Source organism: Cnephaeus nilssonii (genome assembly GCF_951640355.1).
Source record: "Cnephaeus nilssonii genome assembly, chromosome: 23".
In the NCBI taxonomy this organism is placed as follows: domain Eukaryota; kingdom Metazoa; phylum Chordata; class Mammalia; order Chiroptera; family Vespertilionidae; genus Cnephaeus; species Cnephaeus nilssonii.
In genome coordinates this window covers 13665495-13683355 of record NC_137094.1, presented here as the reverse complement: position 1 = coordinate 13683355, position 17861 = coordinate 13665495, and the positions used below count along the sequence as shown (strand labels likewise).

At 57.2% G+C, this 17861-nt stretch overlaps 1 protein-coding gene across 9 annotated transcripts in view; it reads right to left on the bottom strand.

The window, feature by feature from the left end:
- Window positions 1-498: 498 nt before the first annotated feature.
- Window positions 499-17861, bottom strand: part of CNIH3 (cornichon family AMPA receptor auxiliary protein 3) — a 128846-nt gene continuing 111483 nt past the window's right edge. For 5 of the 9 annotated variants that reach the window (XM_079763385.1, XM_079763381.1, XM_079763384.1 and 2 more), the window contains 4 exons: window positions 5580-5692; window positions 4364-4507; window positions 4072-4122; window positions 499-3767 (listed from right to left, as the gene is read on the bottom strand). In XM_079763385.1, the coding sequence (XP_079619511.1) occupies window positions 3740-3767; window positions 4072-4122; window positions 4364-4507; window positions 5580-5692 (336 nt within the window). In that variant the 3' untranslated portion in view covers window positions 499-3739. The remainder of the gene's footprint in view (window positions 3768-4071; window positions 4123-4363; window positions 4508-5579; window positions 5693-17861) is intronic. The other 4 variants (XM_079763382.1, XM_079763389.1, XM_079763388.1 and 1 more) reach the window with 2 other exon arrangements.

Sequence of the window (17861 nt, the reverse complement as noted above, 5' to 3'; positions counted from 1 at the left end):
GACACGACAGCCGGGAGGGCAGCGGGGTGCAGGGGTATTCCCTCCTCCCCACGCGGCCCGGCGAGTCCCTCTCTCCCAGGCCCTGACCCTGGATTGGCACAGGGAGGGTGGCGAGGAAGCTCACCTCTACAGAGCTGGTAGGCTAACCTCTGCGAAGTTCTTTGCAAACACAAACTCATCTCGTCTGTGTAACAAGTCCGTGCAGGGGGGCCACTGTTCCTGCCACTCGGCCAAGTGGGAAGTAGGCCTCGGTGCCATCCCAGGGCCTGCGCTGACTCTGTGGGCACAGCAGGCCAGGCCCACAGCTCGGCCTCCCCGGGAGAAGGGACCAGGTCACCCACACCGCCCTCCCGCGCGGCCTGTGCCCCGAGAACCTCTGTCCTGGGGCCCAGACTCAGGCTCAGCAGGGACAGCGCCCCGTCACCTGGGGTACCGCTCCCTGCGAGACCCCCCCGCGGCCACGCCTCCGCCTCCCTCTCCCCCTCCCTCTGGCCATTTCGGTGCGAGAAGCGGTGAGGAGGGACAAAGCTGGCCAAGCCGATGGAGCCACGTGAGCAGGAGCAGACCAGGGTTCGAGTCCGCCCTGACCAGCAGCGGGGCGCTGCTCAGCCAGCAAGGAGACAGGGCGGCCGCCTGGGGCTGTGAGGACGGGACAGAAGCACAGGACGGACAGAGGACAACGCTCGACACCTCGGGGAGTGGCTACGGTGACTACTGGCCACGACCCCGGGGCACGGGGCTGGGGTCTGGCAGGCCCCCCAGGGAAGACACACCTGCCCGGAGCCTCCCCGGTCCCTCATCGGTACAGTGGGGGTACGAACAGCCTGCTCCCCAAGATCCTGGTGCCAGCGGGTGAGATCCTGGCAAACGCCACGCAGCTCGGCGCCCGCACGCCGCAGGGGCTCTGCCCGCACTCCGATCCTCATGGCCAGCTTCCCCGGGGATTGAAAAGCGGCTCAAACTCCCAACCAGCTCCTGGGGGTTTTGTGTTGTGCCCCCAGCGCAGCTTGTGGGAGGGGAGCGGTGGATGTTTCTCTTTCAGAGACACAAGCACGGCCTCGGAGGGGGGGAGGGGGCGCTGGCAGGTCACAGCTGTCAAAGGGCTGCCTGGGAAAGGCCCCCCACAGTGAGGCTGGCGACCAGGGGTGCCTCTATTTTAAACCGCTCTTCTCCAAAAGTCGATGTTACCAACCAAGCTTCGACCGGACCCTCAGCTATTTTGCCGGCCCTCAGACGGGATGCAACGGACCCGGGTTTGAATGTTTTTTATTTTTTTGTCAATCCTCACCCGAGGACATTTTTCCCATTGATTTTGAGAGAGAATGGAAGGGAGGAGGAGGAGAGAGAGAGAAACATCAATGTGAGAGAGACACATTGATTGGCTGCCCCGCACACACCCCCTGATCGGGGCCGGGGACTGAGCCTGCAACCTAGGTATGTGCCCTTGACTGGAATTGAACCCAGGACCCTTCAGTCCGCAGGTCAACGCTCTAACCATGGAGCCAAACCCACTAGGGTGGACATGGGGTTTTTAAAGTCAGACAATGTAGCTTCAAAGGCAGGTTTGTGACTGCTGTGTGACTAAAGGTAGGTCACTAGCCCTCTCTGGGCTTCAGCTGCCTTCCTTAGAGAAAAAGAACAGTATCAACTTCTTGGGCTCGAGAGGAGGGTCAGAGGAGGAGGAGTGAGAGCAGAGTGTAAAATGGTAAGCGCTGTGTGACTGGGAATTGCTGTAATTTGCTGCTAAGAGAAATCACGAATTTAATGCTCCATCACAGTAAATAGACTCTCTCAGGAAGTGGGTATCTGTGTTCATCTTCTTTATAAATTTGAATTTCCATTAGAGCAGTCCTGGTGTCCACTATTATTTTTTTTCTAAATATATTTTATTGATTTTTTTACAGAGAGGAAGGGAGAGGGATAGAGAGTTAGAAACATCGATGAAAGAGAAACATCGATCAGCTGCCTCCTGTACACTCCCCACTGGGTGTGTGCCCGCAACCAAGGTACATGCCCTTGACCGGAATCGAACCTGGGACCCTTGAGTCTGCAGGCCAACACTCTATCCACCGAGCCAAACCGGTTAGGGCCTGGTGTCCACTATTATAAGCTCTTTCAAATCTTCCTAGAAGGAGGCAGGTACGCAACTAAACCCAATGGCTCCCCAGGGAGAATGAGCGGGACCCCGCACACCCTCCACCCACCATATTTGTGAGGCGGCTGTGGAGCCATGTCTGGACACAAGGCTTATTTCTCTGGACGAAGGTCCACTCGGGAATGACGTCAAAGACCAGGCCAGCCAGCCCTACAGGCAACTCTGTCCCAACCACACTTACCCAGCCGCACCCACGGGGCCGGCCGAGTGGAAGCCTGCACCCCAAAATACCACCGCCAAGTCCCCGGTTTCGTAGCTTCAAGCCTGAAGGCAAAAGTCTGCACTTCGTTTCCTGTAGAATTTTTTGAAGCAAAATGCCTTTTTGAAACCCTGCCCTTCTCTGCCTACCAGTTCACCAACCCTCTGGAGACGCATCCAGCCAGGGATGAGGCTTACACGAGACAGCCAGGTGGGCCAGATACTCAAGTTGTCCCTGCGCTTTAACACAGCACACGCGTGTCCCACAAACACCGTTCCTGAGCCTGAGTCACAGGGCGCAGGCGGGAGCTGGGTGCATGCACAATAGCCCGTGTCTCAAACAGGAGGAAAGAGGGGAAGTGGGAAGAATAAGATAAAAAAATCACTGCACCCAATCTGAGCATCCTACGCATCTCAGCCTTTACGTCACTGACAACCTCCTGCCACAACTCCTCCTCAAATCGGAGAGCGTGTCACGGGGAAAACCCTGGGGTTAAGCAGGATGAACAACGCGGCATCGTAACAGGAAGCTGTTATTATGTCGTCTCCTTTCTGAGCTGCCGAATGCCCACCGTTCAGAGCGGCCTTGGAACAGTTGGGGGTTCCTTGCAAGACGCGGCTTTGACGAGGGCCGGCCAGTGGGTTTGCACTCGGGGGCTGTGATGGCTTTGGCTGGTAACACCTTGAACGTGGAGTCCATGTTTCTCAAAGTCATTTTTTCCTGGTTCCCCCTTCCCAGCCCACCCCACCCCATGTCCATGACATTGGGCAACTTTATTAGCAACGCATTGCCCCAAACCCAGCGCAGGGTGTCACTAAGCAGGCCACAGCAAAGGCCCTGGCACACCTTCCGGACCCTCCGCGGAGGTGAAGGGCGTGGCCGGCCCTGGCGGGGAGGAAACCTTAGAGCCCTGGGCAGCCCAGGCCCTCTGAGGCCCTCAGTGGGTCCCACAGACTCAGCCTGACTCTGGGCCGTTCCGTTCTGTAGCAGGCACCTTTGGGCCTCCCAGCCCCCACTCCCACGGTCCAGGAAACCAGAGCGGACCAGCTGGGAGTTGTGAGATGAAGCAGACTTGGGAAACAGTGATGTTTGCGCAGGGTCAGTCTGTGTTTGCTCGCCCATTCCCCGGGGCCCCGCTGCTCAGAGGGATCTACATCCTGGGTGCGGGTGTGAACGCAGAGCGCAGTCTGTGGTTCACGGGTGACAACGCTCGGTGGTTAACTCAGCTCCCGCTGCCGCCGCTCCGTTCCTCCCGAGGCAGTCAGTGTCGGCCAGGTCTCCTCCTCACATCCCCACCCCGTCCCTTCTCCCGGCGCCCGCAGAAGCGACTGCTCAGCTTCGGCGCGCTCCCGTCCAGTCTCTGACGGACGTGCGTGGTCTCTGAGTTAAGAGCTCACTAAGGTGTAGATCATGCTGAAGGCAAAGAGAAGGGGGAGAGGAGGCGTTAGTGGGAGCCCGCAGGGGCCTGGGACTGGCCCTCCAAAGAGGGACCCGCCAAAGCCGGAGCCCGGGTCACTCCTGCCACTTTCTCATCCCGGTCGCATTTGTTAGGAGAGCATAGTGTGTCTCAGGTACAAGGTGTGAGTGGGCAGCCCCAGGCTCGCCTTGAGCCTGTACCATTAGCAAGGGTTTAGTGAGCACCTACTATGTGCCAGGCACTGCAGACACAGAGGTGAATGCAACAGACACGGTCTCTACCATCAAGTAAACCATATACCTGGGCAGGAGGGTGGTGCTATTTGGGTAGATCATGTCAGCCTGCTCTATACTTTAAAAAAAAAATTTTATTGAGCACTTAGATGTGCCAAAGATTGCTATAGACGTTGGGACCGCTGCCCCTCGCTTCATACACAACAGGAGCCCCTGCTCCCGATCCGAGTCAGACGGTGGCATCAAATCCCACAGGCTCAGGGGCCACCTCCCAAGCCCAGGAGGCCGGCCTGAAACCACCCCCGACCCCCTGCCACGTTCTGCGGGAGTCAGACCCTCCGGGAGGGGCGCGCGCTCACCAGTACAGGTAGTAGAAGAAGGAGAGGAGGTAGAAGGCCAGCTTACACCAGGCCTCCTTCTGACAGTAGCTCAAGGTGTCTGCGTTCATGACCACCGGCGGGTCGTAGGCCAGCTCGGAGCTGTCCGCTGGGCAGTGGAAGTACCTGCGGGGGAAGGGGACACGGCGCTGCTGGCTCTGAGGCTGAGAGGGGACATCGGAAGTCACCGGGGCCCAGCCCCCCCGCCACCCCCCGAGGCTGGCTGCCCCCAGGGAGCTCTGCTACGCAGTTAGCTGCCTCCGGCTCGGATCCCGGCCTGACACTAACAACGGCTCAGGTGCTTTCTCAACATTCAGATGTGCAGGTGCCATGGTGACCTCACCCACACGCACAGAAGGAAGGCCGCGTCACCTGTGGGACCAGGGAGGCAGCTGGCAGGGCCTCCTTCTCCAGGGCTGGGCGAGGGGCCTGCGGTGCGTAGCCACAGGTACAGGAACAGGTGCAGGTGTGGACAGACACAGAGCCGTGCTCACTGATCGAAGCCACCGGACCACAGTCCTACCTCCGTCAGCCATCACTCAGCTGACCCCTACCCAGACCCTCTTTTTTGTTTGTTTGTTTCAGAGAGGAAGGGAAAGGGAGAGAGAGAGAAACATCAATGATGAGGGAGAATCATCGATCGGCTGCCCCCTACTGGGGATCGAGCCTACAACCAGGGTATGCGCCCTTGACCGGAATTGAACCGTCATTTCCTGGTTCATAGGACGACGCTCAACCCCTGAGCCACGCTGGCCGCCGGGCGGGCGGGCCTCTCATTTTTAAAGAACCCCTTCCTCCTCGTTCCTTTTTCTTTCGTTTTCTGAGCGCTTACGAGTTGCCAGGCCAGGCCAGACCCTGTCAGGGATTCAAGGAAAAGTAAGACAAGTCCCTCCTACTCTTCCTTATGCCAAAGGCACGTTCCAGGCTCCCCTCCTCCAGCTCCTGTTCTGAATGGCGCTGCCGCTGCCGCTGCCCTCACTGACCTCGGGGAGAGGCCGAGGGCGGTGGGACCTGCACTGAGCCGTCCTCACGGGACCTGCTGCGTAAGAGGCCGGGGAAGCAGGTGCCGAGAGAGTTCTCCCGGGGGAGGCGGCGGGAGAAGGCCTCTCGCTGGCCGGCCATCGGGGGACGTCGTCTCCGGGGCGGCCCCCCGCACAGACAGAGACGGGAAAGGGCAGGCCAGGCCCAGCAGCCTTACCTCCAGACGTGATAGAACAGCAGCGGGACATTCAGGCCCAGGGTGAGCCACTCCTGCGCGCACAGGAACATGATGCAGAAGAGGCTGTGGATGGAGTACTCGGGCAGCACCAGCTGAAGGGGGAGCAGGGGCACAGGCCGAGTTAGAGGAGGGACAGGCACCCCCAGAACCAAACCTGCCTAATTCTCCACCCAGTCCCCCTCCGACCTCCGCCCGCCCCCCCTTCCGCCCCCCCCCCCCGCCCCCGCACTCCCGGTGAAACCAAGCTCCCAGTTTCCCCAGGAGGAAGGAAAACCGAGGCTGCTTCTCCAACCACAGAGGCCCGTCTGTGCCCGTCTGGAACACCCCTGATCCAGTCCCAGGGCCCGCCCTGAGGCGTACCTGCCCGGTGCCCAGGCGTGGGAAGAAGAAAAGGGTAACAGCTCTCTCATTGGAATCCCCAACCTACGCTCACGGACCCTCAGACAGAGGAGCCGCCTGGGCGAGCAGGGACTTGCTCATAAATGCGGGGCCTGGAGGTCGGTTCCCGCTTTGTCCCCAAATGAATCATGGGGCGCACGATTCACGAGGGGGCGGGGGGGTGGGTGGGAGAGGGAGGATGGCGCACTTGGGAAGCTGGGATTTCGCTAAACTGGACACAGCGTCCCAAGCGCTGTCAGGAGCCCTGACTCTGAGCCCCTTTGCTGGAAGGAGGCCACTTCCTCTTTAATTGCTCTGAGCACAGCCCCCCCCACCCCCACCCCAGCAGTCAGACCGGGGTGGGGAGGGCGGCCCAGCCTCTCAGGCTTCCCTGAAGGCCTTGGACCCCTTCGTGCTGGGCACCCCAACAGCCAGGACTGGGGGGTGGGCTCCCCTGAGCATTGCCTGCTGGACGGTGCTGCTACATTAACATGTGCGACCTCCTGGATTTCACACCGGTGCTTAGCAAACACTTTTAAGGGCTGAGCAGATGACTCTACATCTAAGCAACTGAACACAAAGTCACCGAGTCCAGAGTGTAATTTAAAAAGTCACCGTGACATTCATCCATCGCGAGCCGGTTGTTTGTGCACCGGGAACGGAGGCGGTGGCTCTCAGCTCTGCCCTGCCTGCCGCTCCCCTAAATGCCACCGCCAAGGATCGTCCTGACCTTGTCACGGTCAAGCTCAGCCCCTCGTGGCTGATCCCTGGGGACTGGGCTGGACCTGGAGGAACCCGTCACAGATCCTTTTCCCCAGGGCTCGCTCCTGCGCCCCAGGAGGAAAGAGAAGGCAGGCCTGCCTGGGGACCGCGGCCTGAAGTCAGAGGGGTTCCCCTGGCCTGGGAAGGCCGTGGTCACTGAGGACAAGCCCGTGTCTTTAAGCTTCTCCGTGGCTCAGCAGTGGCTCTCAGACTTCCGAATCGCGGCGGTCTGGCTAAAACAGAGGCCGGGGCCCAGCCCCCGAGCTTCCGGTTCAGTGGGTCTGAGTTCGGAGCCTGGGATCGGTGAGCCACGGAGAACCTGACTCCTGACGCGCCGTCCCAGGGCCAGCTCACCTGGGTGACCTGGAGCTTGGCAGACGGGTGGCACCTGGGCTCCCACCCCCAGACTGGCCGAACCAGAACCTGCATTTTCACAAGACCCCCGGGGGGGGGGGGGGTGCAGACGCACATTCAAGTTTAAGAAGCGGTTCCCAAAGTAGGGTTCACGGGCCACCTGCATCAGAACCGCCCGGGGCCTTGGTTTAACATGCAGATTTCCGGGTTGCACCCCAGTCCACTGAGCTAGCCTCTCTGGACCGGCAATCTGCATTTTTTGACACGCATCCCAGGTGGTTTTGTTCAACAGTGGAGCTGAGAGTCACAGAACAAAGCAGATCCAGAGACAGAGAAACATCAATCAGAACGTCGAACCTCAGGGAAGGTAGGGGACGGTGGGGGTAAGGGGGAGAGATCAACCAAAGGACTTATATGCATGCATATGAGCCTAATCAATGGACACAGACAACAGGGGGTGGGGGCATGAATGGGAGGTGGGGGGTAATGGGGGAATAAGGACACATTATGTAATACCTTAATCAATAAAGAAATTAAAAAAAAGAACAGAGGTTTGAACAGAGGCAGAGCCTTTCCTTTGGAAGACGCCGGTCCCAGCCCTCACCGCGCCCCCTGCAGGTCGGGAGTGGTCCTGCGTGCACAGTGCATTATCGCTAAGGGCAGCATTTGCAGGTCAGAGCCCCCCAGCCATGACCACGTGGAAGATCTCCCACAATTCTCCCCGAGCCCCTGGGGCCCGCGGTCTCTATTCCTGGCCTTGGCATCTTCCTGGATGGAGGTCAGCTCCTCTGTCTCGGGAACCCACAGCCTCCAGGTCCCGCCACCTTCCGCCTGGCCCCGGCAGGCCGCCTCTGCGCCTCGCGCTCACCAGCTCCTCCCACCTGTCCCTGGCCTTCCTGGGGTCTGGATGGACTCTCCTGGGAAGTGACTGGTTCCTTTGAGGACCAGACCTGGGGTTCTAGCCCTGCCCGGGCCACACCTCCCGGCCTGTCTTTGATCATCGTTTTCATGCAACTTCAGACACGCTTGGATTTCAAACGCCTCTCTGCCCGTTTCCTCACTGCCTGGTTAAATGGCTGAGCCACCTGCCAGCCCACTCAGGGAGGGGGTGAGAATAAAAGCACTCTCTCAAATCGTGCCCTATTTTGAAAGGGACACAATTCTCCCACAACTGGCTGGCAATTCCGAGGCATCTTAAGTTAACACGAAGAGCTACCCACTCCTTTCCTTTCCTTTAAGCCAGGGATATGGGGGTAGGAATCGTGTCTGGAGTACAGGGAGCGATTAGGCAGAGATGATTATTTGAGAGGAGAGACACATTAGCAGGAGGGAATGTTCTAGAATGAGAAGGGCAAGGGTTTAGCAAGCCTTCCGGGGCTGAAGAGCCCCGCCTAGGCCCTCACTCAGCAGGTATTGATCATCAGCAATTACCAGGTGGCGGGGGCAGAGCGGTCTGGCCCGGGGAGACCGCCATGCAAACGAGCATGTGCATCACGGATTCCACACGGAAACACATGGGAAGCGAAGCACTGATGGAGACAGCCCGCGAGCAGCGCGATGCGGGCAGAAAGGAGAGAGAAGCCATTCATTCTGAGGGAGGAGAAGGGCCCCTGAGTGGAGAGGCCGAGAAAGAGCTGTCTGGGGGGAGGGGAGGCAGGATGTCGGGGTGCGGGGCACCCCCGGGGCGCTCAGCATCACCCTTCACTGAGGTGGTGGAGAGCGTCATTTTTTTTTACGTCCTAGACCAGTGGTCGGCAAACTCATTAGTCAACAGAGCCAAATATCAACAGCACAACGATTGACATTTTTTTTGAGAGCCACATTTTTTAAACATAAACTTCTTCTAACGCCACTTCTTCAAAATAGACTCGCCCAGGCCGTGGTATTTTGTGGAAGAGCCACACTCAAGGGGCCAAAGAGCCGCATGTGGCTCGCGAGCCGCAGTTTGCCGACCACTGGTCTAAGCCACCAGGCTGGAGCTTAGTTACGGTGGCCCCAGAGGACTGACACAGACCCGGGCGGGCCAGCATGAGGGTGCAGGGTCTGCACCCAGTTCCAGCAGGCCCTGAGAACTGAGAGGATGCCTTTGACCCAAACCCCTCAGCCTAATGATGACTTGGAGGAGGAGAATCAGCAGAGAGGGGAGGGGTGAGACCAGGGGCGAGCCTGGCGCCCACGTGGGTCACGGGAATGGGACAACGCTAGGATGTCCGGGGGCGGTGTCCAAGTTGCTCTGAAAAACCCAAAGTCGCGGGTCTGTGCTGGGAACGCAGGGAAGCGTGTTTTAATCCCTAGCGCCCGGAAACGGGGCGACTCAGAAAGGACAGGGTTGGGGAAACAGTGGATTTGAATCCAGACCTGGCACGTATCGCCTGAGTGACCTGGGCAGGTGACGCAACCCCTGAGTCTCAGCTCCCACCCCCACTGCCCAGGGCTGTTGTCCGCGTTGGTGAAATTCTGCCCTTTTCCGGTGAGGGGCTGCGCTGTGAACAGCTTACACAGACCCGGTCCCCACCACCTTTAGAGGCTACGGAGGAAAACAAGCACGTTCCAGATGACCATACCTCTGACAGTCCCTCCCACTCCGCCTTTCTCTTAAAGTCCATGACAGGCCCGGCCGGTGTGGCTCAGTGGTTGAACGCCACTTATGAACCAGGAGGTCAGGGTTCGATCCCCGTCAGGGCACATGCCCGGGTGGCGGGCTCGATCCCCAGTGTGGGGCGTGCAGGAGGCAGCCGATCGATGTCTCTCTCTCATCAGTATTTCTATCTCTCTATCCCTCTCCCTCTAAAAATCAATTTAAAAAAATAACTATTTTAAAGTCCATAGCAGTTGTGCTTGAAATGCTTTGTGGATAACTTGAAGCAGCGCCATGTCCACCGCTCTTGGTTCCGATTGGCACCTCGTATCGCCACGACCAAAAGCAGCTGAAGCACCCCACGGGCGGGTATGGACGCCTCCCTGGCACAGACAGGGCTCCCCAGCCTCGCCGAAGACGCCCCGCTTGTCATCTCATCCGCGCAGCCCGCTGGTGCACCCGAACAGCACGCATGCTCCCCGAGGAGCGGCACCTCGCGCCAGGGGCTGCTCTGTTTGGTTCCCACCAGGACCCCGGCGGCACTGGCGGCATTTCCCGCGGGTGCGGTGAGTGGTAACAGCAGCGACGGCACCGCGGAGGGGCCACGAGGGCGAGCGGCTGTGGCCGCGTGCTCGCCGCCCACCTCCCTGAGCTGTCACCGGTGATCACTGTCCTCCTGGATTTCATCACGGCCTGGACCGCTCGGCAGGTTCAGAAAGGGAAGGGGATGCTTTTGCTGTCCCTTTATAATCACGGCACTTGGCACTCGTCTGGCAAACTTAACGGATGCGGTGCATTTTTTTTTTTTCTGGTCTACTGCCTGGTGTGACCCCAATGAAACAAAACTCCTTGTGTTTAGTCAGTGTCTGTGCCATCGAGACAGCATGGGAGTCAGAGCCAGTGACACGCAGCTGGGGGAGGACCAGGGCCCCAAACTGCTTCCAGAATAACACACCCCGTGCAGGTTGCAAACAGAGCCAGCAGGAGGACGCAGCTGTTCCCTGGCGAGAAGCTACATCTGGAGCCTGGGAATCGATCGGCACGGGTGGGGAGTCGGGAGGAAGGCTCATCGGCGCTGTGGGCCCGCCGAGGCACAGGCCGGTGCCCGGTGACAACTTTAGGGAGAGGCAGGGACTGGGTCACACTGCAGGGAATCAGAGGCTCTTAGGGTTTGGTAAGATTGGCACATTCCGTGACCTAGAAACTTAACCCAGAAAGGGTTCTTGCTTCGTCAGCGATCGGGAAAAGGCAAAAATGGTGAGGACTCAGAGGCTGAAACACAGATTTATTTTTTCCATCCCATTCTGGAAAAGGGAGCCTCTGGAGCAAATCTCCCATCAAGAAAAACAAGTTGTCCGCGGATTCCCTGCAATGAGCCACCCACTGGGCTGGCCGCCTCGGAGGAGGTAGGAAGTTAGGGCCTCGCTCCGTCCATCAGTCCACTTAGGCGCCCATTAGCCAATGACTGCTTTTCCTCTGGTGTCCTTTAGAGAATGACGACGCTCTAAAGCAGACCCCGGAGGACTGAGACAGGGAAAGGGCCTCCCACCTGCTTTGCTGGAGCCTGGCTTACCCTCTGACGCAGGGATTCGCAGCCTCGCTGCTCATTCCAATCGCCAGGGGCGTGCTTTGCAAACCCCAATGCCCAGGCTGCAAAGCAGACCAGTGAAATAGACCCAGAACAGTATTTTTTCAGCTCCCTCCACCCCCCCGCCCCCGCCCCCAGTGATTCCAATTTGCAGCCAAGGTCACGAACCAGGGCTCCTTCTACACCCACGACCATGCTCGCCCACGACCACGCACGGCCGGGCTGATAAAACAAGGCAGGGCGCACCTGCCACGGCCTTTCTTTGCTGCTCTGCTTGCCTCAGTCCCGGGCTCGGCAGTGAGAATTCTGCCTCACGCGTTGTGAAAACGATCGTCCACGCCATGGTGGCTGGGCTCGTGTTCACTAATCCATTTTGCTAATTAACATGAATCAGACACCACGCTAGGCAAGGCGACAGATATAGACATTAGGCGGATAGGACCCCTGCCTCGGGGAATGCGAATGCTTGTGAGGCACGTGTACAAGCAACTGTAACACCGGGGACTGTGTGGTTAGGGCTTAGAGAGCCTCTCGAGCAGGAATTCAGAGAAAAAAACAAGATCGCTTTTAGCTGGACTGAGCGTGTCTTCACAGCTCACACACACACACACACACACACACACACACACACACACACACCTCCTCAGCACACCATGCAGGGCTAAGCGCATAGCAGGTGCTAAATGAATAAATTCCAGCAGAATCAATGAATACATTCAGACTGGCATGCACTGGCACCCACCAAGGCCAACACTGAGGACTCCTCAGCGCCCTTCTCCAACCCCCGTTTGGCACCGCCTCCTCCAAGTACCATCACACATCACCTCGACCTCCCGCTGCCCTGGAACCGCTGGGGTGCGCGCCCTGCACTGGCTGCCTCCCCGAGACCGAGCCCTGCCCTGTCCTCCTGTGTCCACTCTCCTGCGCTCTGAAATGAAATCCCTGATTTGGGGCTGAGCATACGGGCCCCCCAAATAAGACCAGGGGAGGCCATTCGCCTGAGGCCTGGTCCATGAGTTAGTGGCAGGGGTGTGTGCAAATGCTGGGTCCTGCCCTTCATGGAAACGGCCGTCTCCTCTTCCCGCCTCCATCTCGCTGCTTAAAAGGATGCCCTCCTAACCATGTGGACAAGGAGATGCCCTAATGAGGGCAGCGCTCCGAAGGAGCCTGGGTCCCCAGATGACCCTGTGCGGCAGCCCCCCGACCCCCGGCCTGGACAGGCGCCCCCATCTGTGCGAGCTTCCTCGTGCCTTTTACGCACAGTAGAACCCCATATCCAATACGCCTTCCCGCCGCCCACACACCCCATCATACCCGCAGTGCCTTTTCATACTAATGGGAAGAGAACGTTATTATGGAAAACCCAATTACTTCTGTCGGAACGGCCCATGGCTTGGTGACCTCTCACAGCAGACCTGCCGCGAGCCCATCCATCTTCGTGCTCCGGAGGTCAGCCTGGGACTGCGCTCCGCCGATTAACGTGGGAGCTGACTGCCTCTTTTTCCCAGGCCGCGGTCTGTGGAGACTGCAGGGAGATGGAGTGATCGGCAGTCTCGGCTCGTGACCTGCAGGGCCCGGCCCCTCCTGTAGGGGCAAGAAGCTCTAGAAGGTGCGGGAAGTCACCGGCTCCAGTGCATATAGGCGAAAGGAAGCAGCAAGCGACAGAGAGAGACAGCGTGGGCTCTGGGACCAGACCCATGAGCTGGGTGACCTTGAGCAAGGTGAAGGCGGGTCATTTCATCCAACTCACAGGGCTGCTGTGAAGATTTAGTGACACAGCCATTCCAGGGCCCCCCCAAAACCAGGGCCCCCCCCCAAAAAAAAACCCTACTAAATCTGAACTACCCAGGATTTGGGGAGGGGGAGTATTAGTTAGGGTTCTCCAGAGAAACAGAACCAACAGGATGTATGTGTGTATATAGGTATACCTATATCTCTATATCTATATCTATAGCTCTGTCTATAACAACATCTACATCTACATGGAGAGAAAGAGAGATTTATGTTGAGAAATCGGCTCTTGCAATTTCAGTGGTTTGCTAAGTCCAATTCTGCAGGGTGGGCCAACAGTTGAAGTCCAAGCTTGTCTGCTGCAGAATTCCTTCTTGCCTGGAGGGTGGGGGTGGGGAGTCAGTCTTTGTTCTACAGAGGCCTTCGACTGATTAGGTGAGGCCCACCCACGCAGAGAGGGCAAAGTGCTTTATTCGAAGTCCACCAACAACACCCGCACAGCAGCACCTAGAATCATGTCTGACCGCACATCTGAGCACCGTCGCCCAACCAAGTCGACGCGGAACATTAACCGTGACAGAGGACGGGCATTCAGGAATCTGGATTTTGAATGACCTCTCCAGACACGGGTGCGAGGCACAGCCAAGTGTGGGGCCCACTCTCAGTGAGGCACCCGAGGGTCACTGACAGGTTCGGGGTTCCTGCCCCCACTGCCATGAGGACCACTGGACTTCTTCCGGTACCGGACCCACATTGAACTCACGGCCAATTTTCCATCCTGTCGTGGGTCAATGAGACGCTCCTTCCGCACATGGCCAGGCCACAGCAGGCCGGGCGGCTCCTCAAGCCCACCTCCCCCTGGCGGCCGCCATGCGCCATGGCATCGGCAGCTGCCTGACCCGGTGACTGCCAACCTCTATGGTTTGAAGCCCCTCTCCCTTTCCTCTTTTTTTTTTTTAATAATATATTTTTATTCTTGTTTCCTTTTTTTTTTTTTTTAATCCTCACCCAAGAATATTTTTCCATTGATTTTTAGGGAGCGTGGGAGAGAGAGAGAAAGACAGAGAGAAACATCGACGTGAGAGAAACACATCGATTGGTTGCCTCCTGCACGAGCCCCGATCAGCGCCTGGGCCAGGGAGGAGCCTGCAACCAAGGTACGTGCCCTTGACCGGAATCGAACCCGGGACCCTTTGGTCCGCAGGGCAACGTTCTATCCACTGAGCCAAGCTGACTAGGCCTCCCTTTCCTCTTAAGAATCCCCAGCACATCCACCAACCAGAGAAGTCACCTCACTTCCCTGCGTGTCTCCTCCCGCTTGGCCACCTATGAGAAGCACACAGGCAGCGTTTTCAGAATGCAGACAACGGGACCCGCCCTGTACCCACGCTCTTTGCCCTGTAATTCTGTAGTGCTTCCCACCGGGACCCTGGGCAAATCGGTCACTGGTATGTTTGATGGAAACGAGAGCTTGAAAAAGTGCTTGTGGCCCGGCCGGCATGGCTCAGTGGCTGAGCATCGACCTATGAACCAGGAGGTCACAGTTTGAGTCCGGTCAGGGCACGTGCCCAGGTTGGGGGCTCGATCCCCAGTGTGGGGCGTGCAGGAAGCAGCCGATCAATGATTCTCTCTCATCATTGATGTTTCTATCTCTCTCTCTCCCTCTCCCTTCCTCTCTGAAACCAATAAAAAAATATATATCTTTTTTAAATGTACTCTCCTTTCTACTGACTAACATGAAGTTTGCTACAGAAAGTGTCTGGAAATAAATTATACATGAGACATGGATTCTGAACTAGTTGCAGGTTTTATTCCAGGATATTTTTACTTTTCTCTAAGCATTGCCTCCAGGGGTGAGCCAGCCCACCGAGAAGTTCAATGGAAGTGAAAAGGACCGTAAAGGAACCCACGTGGCCCCATCACGGTGAGCCAGGCCCGTTACAGGGTCCCCGAGGGCCTACTGGGTCTGGGTACTTGTATCTTCCCTTTAAAAGAGCTGAGCAGTATTACCGTAGGGATGGTCCTCACGGAGCTTCTTTCAAAGAGATCCCACGATTTCCCCTGTAATGGGGCTGGCTGAACACGTGGGCTCTGGTCAGACAGACTTGCCTTCGGATCCCAGCTCTAGTAACTTACGAGGTAGCAGGCCCAGGGATATGCGCTTAACCTCCCTCGGCCTTGATTTCCTCATCGGTTCAGTGGGGCTACTTCACAGGGTTGTGAGGATTAACAGAGTTAATACTTTTGCCCTAACTGGTTAGGCTCAGTGGATAGAGCATCAGCCTTCGGACTGAAGGGTCCCTGGGTTCGATTCCAGTCAAGGGCATGTACCTTGGTTACAGGCACATCCCCAGTGGGGGGTGTACAGGAGGCAGCTGACCAATGTTTCTAGCTCTCTATCCCTCTCACTTCCTCCCTGTGAAAAATCAATAAAATATATATTTTTTTAAAAAAGAGTTAATACTTTTAAAGGCATGTAGTCGTCACTCAAGAAATGCAGGTGGCTACAACCATTGTCACGCTTTCGAAATCCGCCAAGAAACAGAGAATTCCCATCTGGAAAACTCCTGAGTCACGGCTGCCTCCCTAAGGTGTTCCCACCAGCCGCCTCTGAGTCGATGCATCTCTTTTCACTGCACTTTATCTCTCCATTAAAGTACACCGTCCCCGCCCGGGCCGGGCAAGAAGAATTGCATTGGCAGATAAAAGCGCTGGGAATCAAGGTGATCCCTGTGGCAGGGGGTTCCAGGGACCCACTTCTCCAAGCATCTGAATGTTTGCCGGACAAATGCTGAGCTCCAAAGCGACATGGCTGTCCCCCTGGGTTCCGGCAGAGGAACGAGGAGGCATTTACCAGCCTCCTCTTCGGTCAAGGAAATTGGGACAGGGTTTGAAACTCTCCTTGTACATTTGTAAAGTCAGCAAATGGCTAGCCTCTGGCACAGAATTGTCACGCCGGGAAGGACATCCCAAACCATGCAACTAGGTACCCCCCTCAGGCAGGCCCAGTCAACCTCCACATCATCTCGGACCTGAGGTTCTCGCTGAGTCTGAGGGAGGTGACCGCTCCGGAGCCCCCGAAACACCCGGCCCAAAGGTTTGATGACTGCCGCTTGGAAAGAAGTTTTCTCTTTATTCTCGCTCCAGTCTCCGGCTGTCACTTACGTTCATTTCCTCTAACCATTCCCTGAGCTCGGTGATGCCACAGGACGCCCCTCGTCAGTCTCCTCCCCTCGAGGACCCTGATTAGGCCCGTAAGCCGCGTCAAACACCCTCTGCTTTCCGCGTGCTTCCTGCCCTCCAGCCTGCACCTGACAGCGACCGCAGAGCCGGCGACAAGCTCGCGGGAAGAGCAGCGCAAGAAGCGAGGGGCTTGGCTCTCGCCGTGAAAACATGAATCAGCAGCAGTCGACACAAGGAACCTGCAGTTCAGACGATTACCCGAAGAACGCGTTTTCTGATACCGATAGAGCTAAAAATGGATCCACTATGCAAATCCCTTCCTTTCTCAGGAGAAAGCTGAGGAGGTGGTTTAGCAACAGTCAACTGCTGAGATGCCTCACATTCTGGGGAGTTTTGGAGATGAGTTCTGATAAATTTCTCGGAAGATACGCCTCCCAGAAGGTGATGAGGCTAACGAGGCCCGTTAACCCTTCCCAGCATCCCCCACAGGCGCTCACCGCTGGGAATCTGAGCCAGAAGCTCACTGAGGATGAAAGAGCCGGGACGGGGGAATGCCACAGGCTACAGCATGTGTGACGGGGCACAGCTAAAAGACCTATAAGACCTAAAGTCTTACCCGGCGGGTGTGGCTTTGTGGTTGAGCGTTGACCTATGAACCAGGAGGTCACAGATCAATTCCCCAGTTGGGGCACATGCCCAGGTTGCAGGCTCGATCCCCAGTAGGGGGCGTGCAGAAGGCGGCCGATCAATGATTCTCTCTCATCATTGATGTTTCTCTCTCTCCCCCTCTCCTTTCCTCTCTCTGAAATCAATTTAAAAGAAAAATTTTTTTTAAAGACCTAAAGTCTTGACATTAGGGCCTTCTCGACCTTGAACTTTCCTCCCTGGCATTTCCCACTACAACGAACAGCAGTTGCGTTTGCCGGCACAGAAGCAGCAGGGGCAGCGGCCTGGGAAGAAGGAGCCCGGGGAAAGGAAAAGGGCGAAAAGGCAGAAAAGGGTGCTTGCCGCACTGTTTCCTGCAGTCAAATGCCTCCGGCTAGTGTTTATAAAAACGTATGCAAACTATATGCAAATTTGCAGATGATAATGCTAATTCCCCCTTAGCCTGCCTACTTGGATCTCCTCGGCTTTGACTTTGGAAGGTCCAAGGCCATGGACAGCAGGACCTTGGCAAAGGCAGCCACAGGCCATGGCCGACTGTCTGGCCGGTGTCAATGGTCAAGCCATGCAGAAGGACGAGCAAGGCTGAAAGGCGATGGGCTCGCACTCTGCCGAGAATCCTGGCGGGTCCTCTCCGCTTGGGGGGTGGTGGGCGGGGAGAGCACCTGGAGTGTGAAAGGCACTTAGAATCCAAGAACCAGGGACCACGGAGGCGACAGCTGGAGTGGGTGACCAGTGCCCAAGACGCCATCTGAGAACATCATTTACAGATCCGGGCATTACCCTGAATGCCAAGTGTAGAAAGCGTATTAACTTCTGGATTGAGTCCCCTCTCCCAATAAAAGACATCAGTAGTGAAACACAGAAAAGGCTTCGAGAGCCTGCAAAACTCTCCCCTTCCACGGTGTTGGCCTGGCCCCTGCGGTCCCGCCTACTCACATGAACCTCAAAAACCTCTTTTGCGTTGACAGGCAGCTTTCCTAGGGCCTGTAGCCCATCTGCTCTGGACCGAGGTCAGGGGTGT